The sequence below is a fragment of the Carettochelys insculpta genome, chromosome 28 (genome assembly GCF_033958435.1).
Source record: "Carettochelys insculpta isolate YL-2023 chromosome 28, ASM3395843v1, whole genome shotgun sequence".
NCBI lineage: Eukaryota > Metazoa > Chordata > Testudines > Carettochelyidae > Carettochelys > Carettochelys insculpta.
Window position 1 is genome coordinate 6,710,829 of NC_134164.1, and position 22,072 is coordinate 6,732,900.

Genomic DNA, 22,072 nt, shown 5'->3' on the forward strand with positions numbered 1-22,072 from the left:
CAGAAAGCAACAGACAGTGAAGTGGCTTTCGGTATAAAAAAGGCCTTGCTTAAACAGACTCTGGGCCTCCTGTCACACCCAGCAGCTCTGCAGCACTGAATGTTCAAGGGGGCCCCCCCACAGACAGATAGGTGACTTGTGTTATGTTTCAAGTGCATTTAAATCAGCTTCTCTGTAATCCTGTTACCTTCAAAACAAAGGTGCTTGCTGGGAAGAGCTAAGTGATCTCTTGTAACTGCCTCTGACCATAGCCTGTTCTTAGCCCTGTGAGAGCAAAGTGCAGGTGCTAGCTTTAGATAGCCTGTCTTGCTGGGGATACCACAGCGTGTAAGGCAAGGCGCTTTGCAGCTGGTAAGCCCATGGACAAGAAAGGAATGCCCAGTGCCGGGAAGATGCTGGAGACCTGAAGCAGAGCACAGGCATAGGGCTGAAATGTTACCCTGAAGCTTGTCCAGCTGCGCTCATCCCCTGATGAAACAGCAGGAATGTTCTCATGCTTCCTGTGTGACTTGGGAGACTCTGAACTCTGTGCACAGGCTTAAGGGGTAAGCGCTATTGAGAGATTTCTCATTTATTCCTTTTAGGTACTTCAGGAATGGGTGTAATTATATTATGAGGGGCCCTGTGGCACCTTAAAGACTAAACATGTATGTGGACATAGCTGCATGCACCGGACAAAGTGTTTTTTACTCACGAAAGCTTATGCCAAAATAAATCTGTTTATCTTTAAGGTGCCAGAGGACTCCTTGTTTTTGCAGATACAAAACAGTCTTGCAGTTATGCTTTCAGACCTTAATACAGTGGATATAAACAATTTAAGCCCTTGACAAGTAGCCCTTCACTTCAGCATTTGCTTTTAGCTGTAATAGTTACAGACATCACCAATTTTAAAAGGTTTTTCTTGGTTTGATCCTTCTGCTGGTATAGTGGGAGACATCTAAATTAAGTCAAGCAGATCTCAAGAATCTTCCAATTTCTCCATCACTAGATACACTTGAACCTAAGGGTCAGTTCTGTCATTGAACTATGGTTCACTCAGACTTCACACAGACCTTAGCCTCCCTCTCCGTACCAGAGAGTAAAATCTGAGAACCGATTTAATTTATACCTGCTGCTCAAATCCTAGGGAAGCTTGTTAGCTTTGAATCATTTCAATGCCACACAAGCTAGTTAGTGCCCATTGCTGTTAAGTAGTAACAGAGAGATGGCCATGCTAGTCTATACACCATGAAAACAAAAAAGCAGTCCAGTAGCACTTTAAACAATAACAAAACAATTTATTAGGTGATGAGCTTTTGTGGGACAGACCCACTTCTGTTGAGTAGAATTAGTTAGCTAGAGAGCTGTGTGAAATGCAGAGCCACACTGTTCGACAATGAATGCTTCCCCCAGAAATAAAACAGCCATCCCTATCAATCACTGGCAAAACACAACCTCAACAATCCTGAAGTGTGGAGAGAGAAATGTTTCTCTGGAGCTTCATACTCACCCATAATTTTGTCTTGTGTCTAACCCTAAGGAGCTGGAGCACCTTAGGTAGTCCTAAATTCTTTTCTTGTGGCTTTACCTACTGCACACACACCATCACAAGGTATCAAAAAGGGCACACAATCCTGATTCCTCGGAGTTTAACCTCAGATTGTCCTGATGAAGCTGCCAGCCCAGCCTTGAGTTGCAGAGCACTGCTGTAGTCCTACAGGTAACTGTACTTTAGCTGCAGAATCTGCTGCGTTCTAGGGCAGGGGTTCTCAAAGTATGGTCCACAACCATCTTCCAGGTGGGCTACAGGCTCAGGACTTGCTCTCTACCAACTGTAGTGGGAAACCTGCCCTGCCCCTGCCCCCGCCCCCGCCCCCTCTTTTGTTACAGCTGTATGTTTATGGTTTTATGCTCCAGTAGACTAATATGAATAATTTAGTATTTGAGGTATTGAAATATAAGTGGTGGTCTGCTGTAGTCCCTGAAGGAGTTTGCACTGAGTGGAATGCGCTGCAGGCTCTGAAGTTTGATAGCCACTGTTCTGGAGCTTGGTTTTAGTCACTAACCATCCATGTTGTGCCAGAATGAAGCCTTTCTGTGGGTATCAGAGAAAACAGGCCAAAACAACATAAAAGCTGAATCTATGCTAATGAGGCAGAGACGTTAAGGGGCAAGTGATGCTGTTTATTCACAATTTCAGCCCGTGAACGTCTGTGGACGTGCTCCATGTAGCAGTCCGGTCTGTCGTTTCAAAACAGACTTCAAAGAGAAACCGCAGAGCTGCAATTCATTTGCAAACTTGACACAATAGTCGGGGTTAAAATAGGGGAGGGGTGGCCAACCAGTTAGGGATGAAGAGCCACAGATAAAGTGCAAAGAGCCACATGGGTAGAGTGCCAAAAGCCATGTATTAGATATTAAGAACATAATATTTATTTTTATCTATCTACTTGGTACTGCCATGAGGGCAGGGGACTGGACGTGATGACCTCTCGAGGTCCCTCCCAGTTCTAATGTTCTGTGATCTATATATAGATAAAAACACATAATACATGGCTCAGTATCCTCCCCATCCTCCAGAGCCACGTACCCCCAGCCCTCTGCTATAACCCAATCCACGCCCCTCTTCCAGAGCCAGGCACCCCCCACATACACTCTTAACTCAATGCAGGTGACTCACCAGAGCCACCGCCACTGCTGCCAGCTCCCCAAAGCCACTGCTGTGTGGTTCTCCCACCAAGCCATGGGGCGCATGTGCAGAGTGGTGGATGGCAGTCCTGGCACATGGCTCAGCGGCGTTGCATTTAATGGCTCAAAGAGATGCATGTGGCTCTCGAGCTGTGGCCTGGTCACCCCTGGAATAGAGACTGGGAATGGTCGGCTCACTACTAAGAGAATTTTTCATCTTTTGGTATTCACATCTCCTCATCAACTCTTGGGAGTGGGCCACATCCACCCTGCCTGAATTGGCCCAGTTAGTTCTGGTCATCCACTTGATGAGGTAACTCCCCTCTTTTCAAGCCTTATGTAACCAACCAGGCTCGGGTCCCCCAGAAACGAGGCTGCACCCAGAAGGCGAGTGCTATATTTGGTTTATTAAAAGCATGACACCCGCGACGGGAGCCCCGGAAACGTCGCAGTCACCAGTGGGGGAAAAACCCGACGCATCGCAGCTTCGCTCGGGGGAGAGGCTCTATAACGGGCGTCCTAACACTAACTAATAAAGCTTAAACTCATTTACATAAAATTGCTTAAAACTGCCTATGCACTACTCTTACTATCTCTTGTGGCCTACTGCCAGCATAGCCTTGAAGTTTTGGCGATCATACTTTGTTTTGCAGCTGTTCACCTTGGCAGGATACAGACTGGTCTGTTTGGAATTCTCCTGAGGGTTCACAGAGGGGTCGGACTGCACTCTTGATCGTCACAATGTCTTCTTGCACCCTACACCTTAACATATTTATTCCTGCCTCTGTAATTTCCACTCCATGTCTCGGATGAAGTGGCCCTTTGCTCACAGAAATGTAAGTCTTTAAGGTGCCACAGGACTTATCGTTTTTGAAGATACAGCCTAACGTGGCTACCCCATTCCCCTGATACACATAATTGAAACAGATTTTAAACTGGGTGAAGTTAGTGATTTCTCCACTGCAAGAGAGAAGGCTTTGCTGGAGCTACAGGGAAAAGGCACCGGGGAAAGAATCTAGGGAAGTGGGCCAGGGAGAAAGCTGTTGCCCTTTCAGCTGAGGGAGACAGCCCCCTCCCAGCAGCAGCAGCCCAGGGTCCCTGGGTTGCAACCTGGATCCAGTGGGAAGAGACCGGGTTCCCCCCAGACAGCCCCACACTCCCCAGGACAGCTGGGAAGGAGCGGGGGAGCCTCAATGTCCATGTGGGGACTTCCACCATTTATGACTGTGCCTATGATGAGTATGGCTCAGTAAGCTGTGCTCTGCCTTGGAGGCAGAGCAAAAAGTGTCACAGAGACGCTCTGAAGCATTACCTGAACTGCCCCAAAGCGCAGCACCCACCAGGGATTGCTCGGGACTTTGTCACACCCCCACAGGGTCTTCAGGTCCTCTCTGAGCTCTAGGCTCTCACACACAACATGGGAGCTCCCAAGCACATCCACAGACTCAATGTTGTTTGCCCCTGCGGTGCAGGGTCATCACTGTGTGATGCAAGTCTCCATGCTATCAGGGGCTGCCCTTGCAGGACTCCTACTCCTTTCTGATCTGGAGCACAAGAGTGGGGGGGTCTCCAGTTTGAAACACTGCCACCAGGCTGCCCCAAAGCTGCTAATTTTTTGTAAAATGGGAAAATGAAAGAGGAGGGAAGAGAAAACGATCTGGTGATCGTGAAGTTCTAAAGCAACCCAAACCAGACAATACACCTCAGGGAGGAAGACTAAAGCTGCAGCTTTAATGAAACCCTATGGAAACAGGGGAGAAGAAAAACTAATCCGCAACTGGATTCCCAAAATAATTGAACTTCTCACTCAAAGTTTGACTCGGATGCATGTTACTATGCAAAATTTGCCTATTGTCCTGCTCAGAAACAGTGCTCCAGAGAGCTTGTCACCTGTAATGCAGCTTTACACAGAGGGAAGAGGACAGCATCACACGTGTTGCGTCTATTGACAATAATCTAGCAGAACTATTACTCTGCCTCCTAGAAAAGAGCTCTCGTGTCCAGATTAGAGGAACAATTTCACAGTGACAGCTGCGAGAGGGGCTTGGCCTTTCCTTCTCATCTAACAGGCAACATTTAGCCCGATAGCTATAATCTTTTGAAAGGGAGATAAAAAAGCCAATGTGGGCTCCAGAGATAAGAGGAATGTCAGCCTGAAGGTGAGGCTGTGCCACGCAGCTGGGACAGTTGTGAAATACTGTCACATGCGTTTGAGAAAGGAAAAATAAAAAGGCTGAACTGCAATATAAACTGACTAATGCAAATGCCCCCAATATTCATCCTACCTGTAGTAGGCCCTACATTTGCCTGCCTTTGACACTTGATAATACATCTGCTTCTCATTCTGATAGAGCCTACATACAACTGTGTCTCCAGCCCTGAACTTCCAATTTACAATTACAAAATCTCTTCCAGCTGGCCTCCTCCTCCTCCTCCTCCACCTCCCGCCAGCACCAGGAGATTAGACATCGGAAATATTTCCATATGTGGGTCTCCATGCCAAGGCTGAATGGTTGATTTACACACAGAGAGCTGCACGACACTAAGGCAAATATTTGCCAATCACATTTATTTGCTTTGTGTATTCTAACATTTACAAATATAATTTTTACAAATATTCCAGACCAACCCACTTCAAGTCCTTGTATCAAACCATTCTTTGAACTGTACTATAAATATTTTTTTTAAAAATATAACTTTATGAAAACAGTTTCTCTTTCTGCTCTGAAAGTACATTATTTATGAGGTGGATTCCTTGGCAGCAGGCACAAACAATATGCTCTCTCTCCTTGCAGCCTCTCATTTTGCAGATACAAAGTATTAGAATCTAAGTGTTTTTAAGGGCTTATTACAGGTAGCAGGGATGTAACAACGCATCTTGTTCAGTACTGCATCAGGATGCTGCAAATACTCTCACAGGGAACAAAAACTGACACAGAGCAATCAGTGATGGGGTTTCACTTGTTAGACTGTTGGCTCACTGGGCTTCTCTTTTTAAAGATCTTTCTTATAGATGACTCTCTAGGCTAGAGAAATTGTGTTAAGTGCCAGCTAATAACAAAAGAGCTGTCTGTAATATTTTTAAATCAGCTTTTTCCACAGTCCAGAATAAAATGAGTTGATGTACTATTGACCCCAAAGCTACTACATTTCAATGCGTTGGCATAAGCATCTCTCTATATACAGTGAGTATTTATGCAAACAAAATCCAGGGAGATAAATATCACTTGCACTGCTGAGTTAATTCAAGCTCCAAGCTCCATATAACTCTTGCAAATGATTATGTTTCCAAAACATGCTGGAGTAAATAGGCAGGAACTGGCTGGGATGATAAATAGATCAACATTTCTCTTTGGAGATCTTGGCTTTAAATCCCAGTTAAGTGACGTTTGACTCATTTTAGATAAATTTTAAAGGGCTACTTTGAGCAAGATGTTTTCCAGGCTTTAAACACTAGTAGTTAAGTGACTTTTACAGTGCGAAGACAGAATTAAATATTTTTCTGCCCATTTAAACCAACCTTCAGATAACATGTCTTGAAAAAACAGTGCTTATTAAAGACACATGATGCACAACAGATTCTAAAAATCCCTGGGCCTTAAAATCCAACCTGAAGCGCCTGCACTGATCAGGATTTCTGACCCCTGGATGAGAAGAGCAGCTGTTCCATCATGACTGGGACACCAGGTAGGTATCAAACGCCTGGCGCTCATAGCATGCAACGCTGTCTAACACCCACTCTCGGGTCACCACGGCAGCACTGCACTCCTGTTGGATTGCTGCAAGACCTGAATGACAAAATAAGATCCACAGGTCAGTGTGAGATTCAGATGGTGAGCTGTTCCATTTCAGCACTGTTTTCGTTAACCGTTTTCGAAATGTCATTGTGAATTGGTGACACGGTGGCTACAACTCTGCACATCCTGACATTGCGTAAAATACAGCTGTTTCACAGCCATGTGGCAAATGGCCAGAATCTATACAGGAAACTCTTCAAATTGCCCTACAAGAGAGACGAATGAAGGTAAGAGAGCTTAGCAGCCTTTGAGAAGCATCGTTAAAGGAGTTCCAAATCCCAGACTCTAAAGTTGCTCCATGCGCTGCCAGTCAGTTCATCACAAAGAGCTAAACATTCATGTGTTTAGGTCACGCTTCTAGACATGAGAAGAGACACTCAGAGGAGAGGATGGCACAAAAAAATGGGTTCTGTGGAATAAAAATGCTCTTGGATTCCATCTGTTTTTGCCTTAGGTGAAGCAAGGAAAGGAAAGGAACGAAGAGATTTCCTTGTCCCAGCCACTGTCCAGAAGACTGAATGCCAGGAGATGGTGTCTTTTTTAAATAAGTCGGGGGGATGGACAGAGAAGAGTGGGGAGTTTATATTTTATTTTGGAGTTGGGATGCTGGTGCTTGAATGGCTGGGAAAAGAAGACTGTTGGCTAAATGTGTGTTGCAGGGTGTCCTTTATCTCAGGTTAGGTGCTCTGCTGGATCTCTCAGTGGTCCCTACAATGTAAAACCGCTCCTAAGTTCTGTGTATTTTAGAAAGTATCCCCGCTGCCAGGGATAACTTTCAGTAAAGCCTGACTCTGGAGACATGCAGGACACTTGAGCTAACAATCTACATTGCCATCTCATCACCACCTTCCTACAATACATCAGTCTAGGAGACTGCCTGGCAAACCACTTCTCAGGACTTTCTTTATGCTCAAGACAGGAAAAGGAAAAGTTTAAAATGCCAAACTGTGTGTTTGGAATTGGAAACGCATTCTGAGACTTCAAAACAATAACACAGATTTATTCTGCTTCCTTTAGAGAATGCTACTACTATTTTATTACCCAAATCAGTGGACTCATACAGCACTCACCCTGTGCACCACAAAGCTCCATTGAATCTTACCTCTGTACCCTGCATTTTCATGCCAAGCGTCAGGCTGTACAACTACTACAGCAGTAGAGTTCTAGGATTTCAAGATAAGAAACAAGAAAAAGTAACTACCATTATTTGTATCACATAATATCAATCCTTCCTGTCTGTCTGCAGATAGCAATAACTGTGGGTAATTCTTTGCTTCATTGCATTGCTCCAGTGAGGGAGTCAAGAGGAGGACAAATGAAAAACGGATTAAGTTTTGTAAGAATATTCTACAAGAGTTTCCGTTCAGGGAGACATGGTGACTATAAGTTAATGCACCAAAGTCTCTGTGCTACAGAAATCTGGGGTCACCTCTGCCTTCGACGGAGAGGACAAAGTGTTCTGTGAACCTCAAAAGAGCAAGACCAGCATGTATCCTGGTCCTGGCACAGTGCTCAGGGGAGGCCAAGCTTCTAACAGAAAGGCTGCACCAGGTCACCAACAGAGTCACAGAAGGATGAATGGTCCCTTCTTCTATCTATATCTGGATACATCAGTTTTTCCCACAGGCACCAAAATCACTCAGGCTAGGTCTATACCAGGGAAATAAATCAACTTCAGATATGCAATTCTAGCTATACCATTTGCGTAGCTAGAATCAATGTATCGGAAGGCTACTTATTTCCCTAGTGTAGACCTAGCATCTAGTACCCTCCCGCCGACCTCCCTTACCCCATGTGATAACGTGGAGTACAGGAGTCGAATGCCGACCCCAGAGAGAGAGATTTTGTGCATCTTTACCAAATGTGCAAAATCGAACTCCTGAAGATCGAACCTAATGGGTCAATCTTCACAGGAGTATAGATGTACCCTAAGTATACGTGGGGGAGGGGGGAAGGACTCAATAGACAGTTCACCTTAGACCCATTATCCCTGAATACTTACTGCGTTGTGTGTGAATAGATGAGGCTGCTCCACCACAGAGGCGCCACAGAGCTTCACCATCCACTCTAACTCAGCTGAATACATCAGATAAAAGTAGCATGTTACGATTATGATCTGCACTGCCTTGGGGATTAGCAGGCCAGAGACCCAGCCTTGGCTCTCCACACCTTGCTAGTGTGATTGTTGCAACTGAAATCATTTTATCCTCTAAACACTTGTGGCATAAGCAGAGAACCATGTTCTTACTAGCCAGCACAGGCCAATTATTATGACAGTACTATCCTAGCTTCACCAGCAGGGAGAAACACCATGGGAACCTCAAGGAGTAGGGGTCCAAAGCACACAGACAGCCCTGAGAAAAAAATGCTGCCAGTCACTTCATCCCAAAGAGCTAAAGCATAAAATTACAATTGGAATCAAAAGTTAGAGATTTGTGATAATTTCTCATTAATGCAAACTAGCCAGAGTGTTTAATTCCCATTCATTTGCTGAACTCTTGGTGGGGGGGGGGAGAATGAAATCTCCTAAGTAGAGGAGCCTGTAATTGCTCATCACAGCATAAGGAGTGAGCACAGCACACACTGTGGTAATTACTGTAAATGTCAAGAGATGTGGGGATAAGTCAGCCAGTCAAAAATAAACGTGATACTGAACAAATCAGAGCTTGTTGCAGGGAAGAGAATGAAGAGGAAAGATGGGGAAATATGTGCTTTCACTATTGCTGCTTAATTGTTTTCATGAGTGACTCCACAAACCTGCAGCGTTAAGGTAATGAGAAAGCTGCAATTTCTTCCGCCTGTTTTTACTTATGTGCCTAACTGCAGACTTTAATAAAACAAAAAAGCAGTCAGGTAGCACTTTAAAGACTAACAAAATAATTTATTAGGTGAGCTTTTGTGGGACAGGCCCACTTCTTCAGACCATAGCCATACCAGAACAGACTCAATTTTTAAGGCACTGAGAAGCAAGAACAGTAATCAAGGCGGACAAATCAGAAAAAAAAAAATTATCAAGGTGAGAAAAATCAGAGAGCAGAGGGGCAGCAGGACGTGTGGGGAAGCCAAGTATTAGATGAAGCCAAATATGCAAATGAGCCCCTATAGTGACCCAGAAAATGCCAATCTTGGTTCAAACCACATGTTAATGTGTCAAATTTGAATATTCAAATTTGAATATTCGAATTTGACACATTAACACGTGGTTTGAACCGAGATTAGAATTTTCTGGGTCACTGTAGGGGCTCCTTTGCATACATGGCTTAATCTAATTCTTGACTTCCCCCACTTCTGCCCCTCTACTCCCTGATTTGCTCATCTTGATAATTTTTTTTCTGATTTGTCCACCTTGATTACTGTTCTTGCTTCTCAATGCCTTAAAAATTGAGTCTGTTCTGGTATGGCTATGGTCTGAAGAAGGGGGTTTGTCCCACGAAAGCTCACCTAATAAATTATTTTGTTAGTCTTTAACGTGCTACCGGACTGCTTTTTTGTTTTGATAGTATATAGACTAGCACGGCTTTCTCTGCTACAATTCAACATGCAGACTTTAAATGTGTTGTTTCACATTTCACAACTGTTCTTTTACACTCTTTCTAATCTTACAAGGAGTCTCAACTGCAAGAAGTACTCAAACAACTTCTGTTGAACACTTGTATATCAACTTTGTCCAGAGAAAATGGTACTTACACATCTGCAGGCCTTTGTTTTTAAAATGTGAACAAAAACTTCAACATTAAATGGCAGGACTACTTCTGAAAATATTGCATGTGGCAAAGGCAGACATTGATGGGAATGGGAGACTTCCTAACAGCAGAAAACCAAACAGTCTTGCCTCACTTCTGCCCCACCTCTTCCCTGAGGCCCTGCATATCCCACTCTCTGTTGCTTGCTCTCCCACACATTTCGCTGACTGGGGCAAGGGGTTGGAGTGAGGACTCTAGGGATGAGGGGTTTGGAATGCACAAGGGGTAATCAATGCTGGGGATATGGACAGGTGGGGTTCAGCCTGGGGGGCGGGGGGAGTTCAGGGCAGGGGTATGGGTGCAGGCTCCAGGCAGCACCGACTTTGTTGCTGAGAAGCAGCTGGCATGTTGCTATGTCTCTTACACATAGAGGGTTCAGGGGGTTTTACACACACACACACACACACACACACACACACACACTCTCTCTCTCTCTCTCTCTCTCTCTCTCTCTCTCCCTCCCGCCCCATCTATGGGTACTGCTCTCACATCTCTCATCGGCTGAAGTTCCCAGCTAATAGGAGCTGTGGAGCTGGCACCTCGGGCAGGAATAGCACTTGGCACCCCTGTGATTGTCACTACACTTAAGAGCCGTAGGGACATGCCCACCACTTCCCAGAAGCCATACGGAGCTGGATAGGGAGTCCGCCAGCCCCATAGCAACACAACAGTGTCGACTGAAGCCACCAAGATCCCTTTTCAACTGGATGTTCTGGCTGAAAACTGGACACCTGGTGACTTTAGAGACATTATGGAAAAATCTCTGGACAATCAGGGAGCAGAGCCTGAAATGCCTAATTTCATGATTAAGCAGATTCTTCTACAATTGCATGCTGGAGTAGCAATATGAATTCAACCGTTTGTTGCAGACACCTAAGCCAAGGGGGACAGCAAAGACTAAAATTCTCTCTGACTGGGCTCACTCAGATTGAGTACTATCTGTCCCCACAAGTAATATTTATTTCAGGGGCATGAAATGCAGGGTCAAGTACAGCTCAGTTTGAGAGGGACACACCACAATCTCGTCCATTGGTATTTCTGGCAGTTTAGACAACAGACCTGCCACATTCACTTAACAAAAAAAACCTAAATGCAAGACCTGCTGAGACTCCCCCTTTTTTCTTCTTTTAAATAAAGTATTGGTGCTCTGACACCATCACTGCATTGCCCTCTAATTATTACAGTTGTAATAAGTGGACATTACGGAATCTGGAGCTCTTACTTTCCATCATCACAAGCTGTGCAATATTTTCTTCAGAGCTCCAGTTTATCTTTATTTCAATTTACTTACAGCCATTTCTATAGGACTCATCATCTTTTATTAAAAACATCATTTCTGTTCTGTAAGGAGTGCTTGGGGCCATCATTGTATTTGTAGGGGTTCTAATCACACTGCAAATGCTTTGGGGACACAGAAGTGTTCTATAAAGTCAAATCTTTATTCCGTTTTGCATCATTCCTATGTGACCAACCCAGAGGTGGAATTATGAGATCAAAAGAGGACAGGCTACATCATAGCATGAAAAGCATTCCTCTAAAGCAAAGAATTGCATCTAAATGTAAAGCCCTAAAAGCTAGGTCTCTGTGAAAGCGCAAGCACAAGCAACAATTCTGGAAAATTTGTAATGGCCACTGCAGATATTTCCTGTGGATTGTAGAAATGACAATACATTCTCTTAATCCAGAGCTCCTCACCTGTGCGCATATCAATGAAAGGTCCATAGCAACAGATCTCAAAGCCTTTGAGGAGCTGAAAAACAAGGCATGTGTTAACAGGATATATGCAATTACATGGCAGTGTGATGGACCTCCCCGTAGTTTATGGAAAGTGGGATATAAATATGTATAGCTCAGAAATGCTTTGGACAACATGTACCTCGTGACTTATCATTTTTAATTTTATAGCCTGTTGGATCTGTAACTCCTATTTTGTCGATAAAACTCACAGAGTGTCCACACTAAAAATGCATTCTGTTGATGCACTGGCTACAGAACTCGGACCTTTCGGTGACAGCCTTCTGCCTCTCCCCCATGAGGCAGAACGCCTCTCTCGATAGACTCTGTTGACAAAACAGCCATGTGGACGCTCCAGGGAACTCCTGCGTCCCCGGCAGCCCTGTCTGCTGTGCTTCCATCCAGCTGGCTGTTCTGTTGGGAAAGTGGCCGGGCAGTCTGGCTGCTCTCTGTTGATGGAGTGGATTGACAGAGATCCGCTTGTGTCTGCGAGGGCAACCCATTGACAGAAGTTTTGTCAGAAGACCTCTTCTGACAGCAACTTCTGTTGGCAGATCACTCTAGTGTAGACATAGCTAAAGAGAACAGTGGAATTCCCTCCACAGGGAAAAGTATAAAGAGGGCCCCAGGGTTCCTCCATCTTTTGTCTTTGACCTGCTTTGGAAATTGCCTGACATGTATTTAGAAAGACAGAGAACTCTACTGGAGACCCAGGTTAGGATAAGATCATTTCTGACCTGAAGATTTCACCTGATATGAGGGAAGCTCTTTAGGATGCAAACACACAGGAACAGATTTACCAGTGTGTTTTCTCTTTGTTGGATTTGGAATCTCATTTTGATCTGCCCGTTTGCTTAGAACCAATTAAATCCTACTGTTTTGATTAATAAAAACTCTTCTGTTTATAAACCAGCCCAGTGTAAATTGTTAGCCCTACGAGCAGGGGGCACTGTGAATATCTCCCTTCCATTGATAAAGGGGACTGACCTAATGAGCCCTCCTTGGGGAAATCTTTTCCAGAAAGAGAGAGAGAGATTTATTTGAGATTTTGATCCCCTATGGGTGTGGATTTCCCTGAGTGCTGTGCCCTAGAACTGCATCTATCCAGAGATGTGATTCAACAGTGTCTGCATTGCTCTGCAAGGGCGGGGCGGGGAGTATAACCCCAGCTCTGTGCCTTGGCTGGGGGAGATCACAGAATTGGGCTCAGAAGGATAGGGCAATGGGGAGCACCAAAGAGTGAAAAGGTGGGTGCCTGTGGCATGATCAGCACACCAGGGAACATCCCAAGGGGGACTTCTGTGACCGTACCCCTTCACAGGCAGAACAGATATTGAGTGAAACATTTGCTCTATTACAATGACATACAAGGTCCCTCTAGGGTTGGAGTTCTCAAGCTGTGTTCTGTGAAGCAGCTGTGGTGCAATAAACTCTCCTGGTAGTGGACAAATTAAATGTTTTGACACCAAGCAGAGGCTCGGTGTGGGTCTGGGTAGGGACTGACTCTCTCACATGAAGCTGTCTGAAGAATGAAGCAGCAGAGACCACCGTACAACAGCATACAGACATAGTACGAGACATGTTTGTTCTTGTGACTTTAATATATGACTTATGCTAAACGTATAAAATTTCACATGGTTATGCTAGCAGCTTGAACATCAACGGATTTCCTCGCTGATATCTGGTTCATTTAAAATGGACAGTCTGTGTTGCATTGCCCATGGGTACTAGAAATATATCATGCCTGCAGGAAGTTTTTTGAAATAAGCCTAGCAACTTCAAAAAGTTGTTTCAGAGGCAGAAATTCCCATTATGGAAGTGTTGCGTCAACTGCCCTCTCTTCAGGGGCCCACAGACAAAGTATTATGTTTCTTCTTTCCTATGGAAAGGGTGTGTTATGTCACAGGAGAGAGAACTTTAGGGCAGTTAAAGCTTGTTCCTTGACCCACTTACTTAAATCATTCAATTAAAGCCTGCAACACTTATGAAAACTGCTTAAAGATTTCTCGAGTTCCAACGACTCATTCTAAATCCAGAGAGAGCGAACAGTTGCCAGACAACGCTGTTAGCCTCAAAAAGCCAGAGCAAACACATCTGAGAATGTGCACTAGATTTAGAAGTAGTAGAGTATGAGCATCTCACTGATCGTGACATTTTAAAGGCGCCACAAAAGGAAACACCTCACAGAATACTGACTGTAAACCAACAAGCACAGCTGCAGCCAGACCTTGTGTTGTGAGCCCAGCAGATATCAGAAAGTTGGCAGGAATGCATCTAGAGCATTACACTTCCAACTACCAAACCTAGGTGCTAGAAAAATGCTGTTAACAATGGAATGTGGCACACTTGTCTCAAGTCAGTACTGAACTAAAACTCCAGTGTGATGTCAGGGGCACAGTGCTTCTGGGGATGCCATCTTCTGAAGAAGGTATAAAACCCCTTCTGGTTATACTAAAATAGCCCCCTTCATGAGAGTCAGGCTATCCTACTTAATTTCTTGTAAAGGTTGAACCTCTCTCTCTAGTCCAGCAACATCCATGGTTTAGCATGATTTTCATTAGCAGATGTCCACTAGTCATGGGTGTAGTCCAGTTTTCCACAGTCCCATAAAGTTTGTTTCCAGCCATCAGTCCTGGCTCTCAGTGTTCTGTGATGTTATTTAGCTGTAATTTACCACTAAATCTCTTCTAAGACAGTAGAAGCGCCGGTAATACTGCCAGATAATATCGAGCTTCCGTGGTTCGGCAAATTCTATGGTTCAGTACCAGTCAGGTACTGAAGTGCCAGACAAGAGATGTTCAAGCCTGTAGTAATTACATATTCTACCTAAATTTCCTCTGCATTTTGAGTGGATATAGCATCCTACAGCTTTTCAGCTGCAGCTGAGGAGATGCTAATCTTTATCTACACTCAGAGTGTTAAGGCTTTGCTCACAAATATTTGTGAAAGAATCTGGGATGAAAGTTACCTCAGAAGTGAGAAATGTTAATTTAGCTCCTATACAGGAGTGAAAAAAAAATCAATTCTGTTGCTGTCAAAGACTGAAGAGCACATTCTTTCTACAAAACATACATATTCCATCCTCTTGTTTTTTATTTTTTTTTTCTGCTTCTACTGCTGCTTCCCAGAAAGGTCAGCACAGAGAAGTATACAAAGACACTGCTGCTCCACAAAGCAACCTATGTGCTATAAAGATGGAGAAAGCTGGTATTTCCTTAGGTTTAACACTGGAATTTGACAATTTTATTCCAAAAAAGAGAAGGTCACTGTTTGAAGCCCTGTATCTTGTTAAAGGTTGTTCTTGTATTTGCCGTTCCCATATTACCAAACACTCTAACCCAACAGTGTCCAATATGCTCCCAGTTTGTCACATGTGGTGAAGGGGGCAGCGCAGTGTGGCAAAGTGTGGCTCGGGAGAGCTGCACACGTGGGGTACCCCTCCACTCATGCACTGCACCACATGGTGGGACTAGCACATGGCGGCACCAACCATGGCCCCGGAGGGTTCCATCTGCTTTCCGGGACAGCTTGTGTGGCGGCATCTGCTCCAGGGCTGGCAGGGGTGGGGGGCCTCTGGCGATCCCTTACATCTCTTTTGGACACCACTGCACTAACCAAAGAGCAGGGTGAGAAAGGTCTCTACATAAGTGCATTGCACACAAACTGATAACTAAGGGATAAATTGCCTCTCTTGACTATGCAGTAGGACTCAGTTCAAGATAGAACTCTGGCTTCTCATTTTCTAGCCCAGTGGAGACAACAGGCTGTCCTTCCAGCTGATGGTTCTGCCACCTTTTTAATTGGCAGTCACACAGGGCATTATCAATGCCAGTCTATGAGAACATTGTATATTTCCCCAGCCTACTGGAGGGGACGGTACCACAACAGATGTTAATGGAAAGGAGCTTGAGGGGAAGGAAACCTGTGTGGTTCCAGGATAAGGGGACCCATCTGCTGGTATGAGTCGTTACTGAATTTTAAAATGAACATGAGAACCATTAGTGTAACCACTGTCCTACATTTGCACTAAATCTTGGGCCAAATGTGCCAAGTGAGGTGCCTAATGGTGATTCACTGAATCAGTTTATGCTGCTTATATGTCTGCTACATTTTTGTATGTGAAGTTATAAGATTGGCTCTGTGCTTGTATTAGAAATGTTAAGTTCTAGGCAATCACAATGGGAGGTGTGACTACCTCCTAGCCAGGTGAACCTGCACCTAACAGAGAAAAGGCCTCATCAGACTCCAATCCACATCTCAAGAATTTATCTGTGGACTTATGTGTTGTCTGGCATGCTGCCAGTGGCAGAATGCCCCCAGAAGGACCTGGACAAGTGACCTGATCATGTGATTCTCCATTGTGAACATGCTCCAAGACAGGGAATAACAAGAGCTTTCCCTCTAAATGAGCCAGGCTATAAAAGGGACCTTGAGTTCCCTCCATTTTGTCTGCAGTCTCCATTTTGTCTCTGATCTCCAGTCTGCAGTCTTCAATCCAGGAACATCTCTGCTATGAACCGAACCTGAGAAGATTGCTGACCCATCCTGACAGAGGATGCATCCAGACACTGTTAAGATAGTAGTTCCTTCCACCTGCTGCAGCCTTTAATCAAGAAATTTATGACTGATAACCACTAAACCACTAAAAATCTTCTCTCTCACCCTGTTTCTTTTTATTAATAAACCCTTAGATTACAGATTCTAAAGGATGGGCACAGTGTGCTGCTTTGAATAATACCTAAGTATATACTGACTTGGGAATGTGGCTGGTCCTTTTGGGGACTGGAAGAACCTGTGTGGATTTGGTGAGATTGGTTTTCATAGCCTCTTATCTGTGTAAGGAGGGATACTGGTTTTGATACCAGCGAAGATGGACTGCCTCAGGGATTTGCTTGTGAGCCTTCTGGCTAGCCAGGGAGGCAGCAGAGGTGCACTTTATGACTGGTTTGGTTTGTTGTATAGTATAGGAAACCCCAGTTCTGGGCTGTAAGTAGCCTAGTTTTAAGCAATTTGCCCAAGTTTGGCTCTCAGCAGTGCCCAAAAAACCCTCCACATATTATGGTATGAATAACGTGGTGCCCACTGTGCCTGCAACAGTTTAAGGTTGCAGTCTATTTGCACAGGACCCCAAATGATAAAATGCAGAATTCCGTCTGAACACCCAGATTTGATAAACGAGAGATAAAATTTTAGATTTGCTGCCTTTTTAAAAAAAAAGCTGAAGTGCAATTTGAGCACAGCCCTAAACCCAAGAATAAACAACCTTTATCATTTTCACATTTGGTTTTCTACAACCCCATTTCTTTCCTACTGCAGTAGCAAGACAGCATGACATTTAGTGTTTTACAGTTTCATCACTCTGCAAACTGTTTTCTGTATCACTTTAGTCCAAAGGTCCCTATACACAGAATATAAATAACCATCTTAAAACACCCCTCCCGCCAAACCCCGCATTTAAATCATGGAACACAATTTCATGTAGGGAGAGAAAATTTTAGAGATTAGACAGCAGGTGATCAGTGGAAACACTGCCTGTTTCTTCTAGATTAAAATTAGAGTAGATTGGTTGTATCTTTTCCTTCCCGGGCCTCCATTTCCCAGAGTCCAGAGTATCACCTACCCAGATTTTTAGTTAAAATTCACCCTGTTGGCAAAAATATGTCTTGTTTCCCACTCATTCTACTTGCTATTGAAGGATAGGCCCATCAGTGGCTATTACACAGGATGGGCAAGGGATGTTGTCCCTAGCCTCTGTTTGCCAGAAGCTGGGAAGGGAAAACAGGGGATGGAGCACTTGATTACCTATTCTGTTCTTTCCCTCTGGGGCATCTGGCACTGGTTGCTGTTGGTAGGAAAGGATACTGAGCTAGGATGGACCTTGTACAGCCATTTTTATTACAGGATCTCCCTACAGAACCTATCAACACAGATTCTTAATCAGGCAGAAGGATCACAAATAGTTCCCAAGGAAGATGTCTCTATGGCAGAGCACTTCCTCGGAGCCAGCGCACACCTATATTATTAAAAGACGTAATTCACTCATAGGATGCAAAAAAAACGTGAGGATTTCTGTTGCATGACTGACAAACTCTAGGAGCAGCATTGTAGAGACAGAGCCAACTACACCCTTTGTGTGCACTTGTGTACATTGGATTTCATGGGAGGATAAAAGACAATTTAAAAATATTTCAGCTATTCAACAGATTATATAGAACGGCATTCTTTTGAGAGCTTGGAATGGTTTTGTATGCTGATGTGACTGTACCTTTCCAGTTTGCGATCGCCTAGCTCTCCTAGGGCCTTGGTGGTTTCTCCCATTGATCACGTCTCCTCTCACTTCAAAGTTGTACTAAAAAATAATGCAAAGATTCAGAAGTCAGAGATGGAGATGGCTGGCATGGTGAGCCCTGGGGCCAAGGCAGGAAGATGCTCTCAGATTTCAGAAACTGGTAACCTTACAACAAACGTACACAGAACACTGATTAAAATGCTTTGCTCTTTATCTGTTACGACATTCATCCATATGCATTCAAGATCATTTTCTTTGGCTTTATCAGTAACTTAGTAATAAGTAATGTCATTTTTGACACAGAATGCCATTCCTCCTCCCATTCCCCTGATTTAGTCCATTCTAAATAGACTAAAACCATCCATTTTAACATTCCAGTTGTGAGAGTCATCCCACCAGGTTCTAGTAATACCATTTAGATTGAATTTATGCTAAAAAAAACTAGCAATTCCAATTCTTCCTTTTGCTACCCAGGCACCTGGCATTTGTAGAGAAGATATTCTGGAATTGCCTACACATCAGAAATTACAAATTGTGCAAAAATCAATTGTACACTAATCAAAAAGAACACAAGGAGAAATGTATGGCTGGCAGAGTTAAGAACAATTCTAAGGAATTTTTTAAAATATATTATATGAAAGCCTGGGTGAAGGAATAAAAAGAATGCTGACGATGGTATTTGACCTTTACTAGATGTAAATAAGAGAATTAGCAATGATGCAGAAAAAGTAGAAATGCTCAGTAAATATTTCTATTCCATAGCTGGGGAGGGGGAAAAACAGATTAGATAGTCTCATGATATGTGATAACATACTTTCCATCCCACTAACGTACTCCAGGGATAGCAAATAGAAAGCACTAAAGTTAAATATTTTTAAGTTAGCAGGTTCAGATAACGGGCATCCAAGAATTTTAAAATAGCTAACTGAGAAACTTACTGAAACATTAATGTTGATTATCAGTGAGTTTTAGAACACTGGGGAAGTTCAAGAAAACGAAAAGGTCGCTAATATATCACCTTTTTAAAGAGGGTAGATGTGATGACCTGGGTCATTATAAGCATGTCTCCTGACATCAATCCTGGGACTGATCAATCCTTGTTCAATTAATAAATAATGAAAACAGAGTAATGTGTAATTAATGCAAATCACCTTGAGTTTATGGAAACTAGAACCAGTCAAACTAACCTGATCTTTTTTATGTGATTATAAATCTGGTTGATAAAAGTAATAGTGATCGTGCAATATACACACTGATTGCTGTAAAATGTTTAAAAAAATGAAATAAAATTAAAATGGCACACTTTAAATGGATTAAATACTGACTTTTGAGACTTATCAATTATGTAACTGTAAAAGGGAATTGTCCCTGAGCAGGTGGGTTTCCAGTAGAGTCCTGCAGGGATCTGTCTGGGGCCTTATGCTATTTAATATGTTTATCAAAGACCTGGAAGAAAACCAAAATCATCATTAATTAAGTCTGCAGATAACACAAAAAATTGTGAGTGCAGTAAATAACAAAGAGGATAGGACACCGATTCCAAGCAATCAGGATCTTTTGGTGAATTGTGAGTTTATATATGGCAAAATGCATACATGAACAAACAAAGCCTGTAGACCATACCTACAGGATGGGAGCCAGTACCCTGGGAAACAGTGACTCTGAAAAAGATTTGGTGTTTGTGGTAAATAATCATTTGGACATGAGCTCTCAGAGTGATGCTATAACCCAAAGAGCTAATGTTTACGCATATAATAATCACAGGGGAATCTTTTATAGGAGTAGAGGGTTTATTTTACCTCTGTATTTGGAATTGGTATGATCACTACTGGAACACCGTGTCAAGTTCTGATACCAACAATTCAAGAAGGAACCACAAGCAACGTTCCAGGTAAGCTGAGTGCTTGGGTGGCTGCCCAGGAGAAAGTCAGGTGACGCCCAACTGATTAGCAAAGCACCCACAGCTGGCGGCATATGTTTCTACTGGTGGTGCACATCCCCATATGCCATGGTGCACATAACGTTTATTCTGCCCATGGATGAAAAAAATTAGAGGGAACCTTAGCTGAAGGGATTAAAGGATTAGAAAACCTGCCTTATTGTAACGTACTCAAAGTACTCAATCTATGTAGCTTAATAAAGAAAAGTTTAAGAGACAACTTGATCGCAGTAAAGTATCTACGTAGGGAAAAATACATAATAATGTGCTCCCCTCAATCAAGAAGAGAAAGATATAACATGATGCAATGACTGGAACCTGAAGTAAAGTGCAAATTTATAATGAGTGAGCGTAATTAACCACTGGAAAAATTCACCATGGGTCATGGATTCTCCATCACTGTCAATTTTAAAATCAACATTGAATATTCTTTTAGCAGATGTGGTCTAGAAATTACTGAGGAAAGTTCTATGAACTGTGTTGCATCAGGTCAGACAAGGATTATCGTTGTGGTCCCTTCTGGGCTTTAACTCTAGGAATCCTGCAGCTTAAACCAGGCAAGTGGTTCTTTAAAAGAAACTAATCAAATTCTATTCAACACAGTGAATTGACTAAGATGACTAGCAGTCTGAAGGCCTAAAAAAATCATTTTAGACATAAACTACCAGTACATAACCTCTAGAGCTTTAATTTTAAATACCTTTTTTTTTTTAAATTTCAAACCATTCACCAACGGTTTAGATAACAGTATACACAATCCTTTATTTGATAATCTTAGGCCTGCACCTGTCTCTCAATCAACTGTCTATTCTTATTCACTGTTTTAAGAAAGCTCGTTTATAAATTTCTATGCAGAACTGGCATGGATTTTTTTTTTAAAAGAAAAGACAACTCCTACTTTCACCCCACTTGATACGTACTTAGTGGTTTCCATGATGGGGTGACTGAGTCTGTCCTGAAAACCCCTCTCACATGCTTGAAACAGAAGATTGAGAGTGAAGGATATCCAGTGGATACCCCAGGTCATTGGCTAGAGCAAGGGTGGATAATAAGTTCACCAGGGCTAGTTCTGGCAGGCCAATGGCGCTTTATTTACCCACATGTCTGCAGGTATGGCCACTTGTTGCTCCTGTTCACTGCGGATTGCCATTACTGGCCTTCGAGAGCTGCAGAAAACTACCCATAGCTCCTGTTGTTCAAGAATGGCAATCCACAGCCAATGGAAGCTGCACAAGGACATACCTGTGGACATGCAAGTGGCCCAGCAGGGCTAACACAGGCATAGTGTCTTTGGCTTATTGCCCACCCCCAGGCTAAAGACACCAGAATATCAGGGCCTCCAGAAGACTAAGTAAAGTAGGACCTCATTGGAGAATGATGAAACCTCCTAGAGTGTATTTTGGATGAGTACAATTTTTTCTTCTCCCTTGGCTTTAATGCTAGCCTAGGGTTTTTGGGCAGAAAAGCGGAGGGTGGAGTGGAATTAGATCCATTTCTACTCCTCAGAATTATAAAATTTTGCACTGGATCAAAGTTTGTGAAGTACCTCTTCACATGTAGTCATGTGAAACTCATGGCCAGGGGATTTTGTGAAGGCCCTAACATACAACTGGATTTAAAACAGAATAAGGTACGTTTCTGGAGGATAAGTGTATCAGTGGCTGTTAGCCAAGATGATCAGTGATGCAGACCCATTGCTCTGGGCGTCATTAAACCTCCAACTGTCAGAGAGGAGATGGATCCCTTGAAAGTGCCCTGTGCATTCCATCTAAAGCACCTGGCACTGGCCATTGTCACGAGATAGGAAACTGAGCTAGATGGACCTTTGGTCTCAGTACAACCATTATGATGTTCCTTATTCAAGGTTCTGCAAAAATCTGTGCTGCCCAAGGCTAAAAAAAAA

The 22,072-nt window shown here is 43.4% G+C and overlaps 1 protein-coding gene across 1 annotated transcript in view; it reads right to left on the bottom strand.

Moving 5' to 3' along the window:
• Window positions 1-5,225: 5,225 nt before the first annotated feature.
• BRCA1 (BRCA1 DNA repair associated) overlaps window positions 5,226-22,072 on the bottom strand; it is a 56,441-nt gene continuing 39,594 nt past the window's right edge. Inside the window, exons 19-23 of the mRNA XM_074979373.1 lie at window positions 18,207-18,290; window positions 11,903-11,957; window positions 8,467-8,540; window positions 7,567-7,627; window positions 5,226-6,455 (exon numbers count right to left, since the gene is read on the bottom strand). Of these exons, the coding sequence (XP_074835474.1) occupies window positions 6,337-6,455; window positions 7,567-7,627; window positions 8,467-8,540; window positions 11,903-11,957; window positions 18,207-18,290 (393 nt within the window). The 3' untranslated portion in view covers window positions 5,226-6,336. The remainder of the gene's footprint in view (window positions 6,456-7,566; window positions 7,628-8,466; window positions 8,541-11,902; window positions 11,958-18,206; window positions 18,291-22,072) is intronic.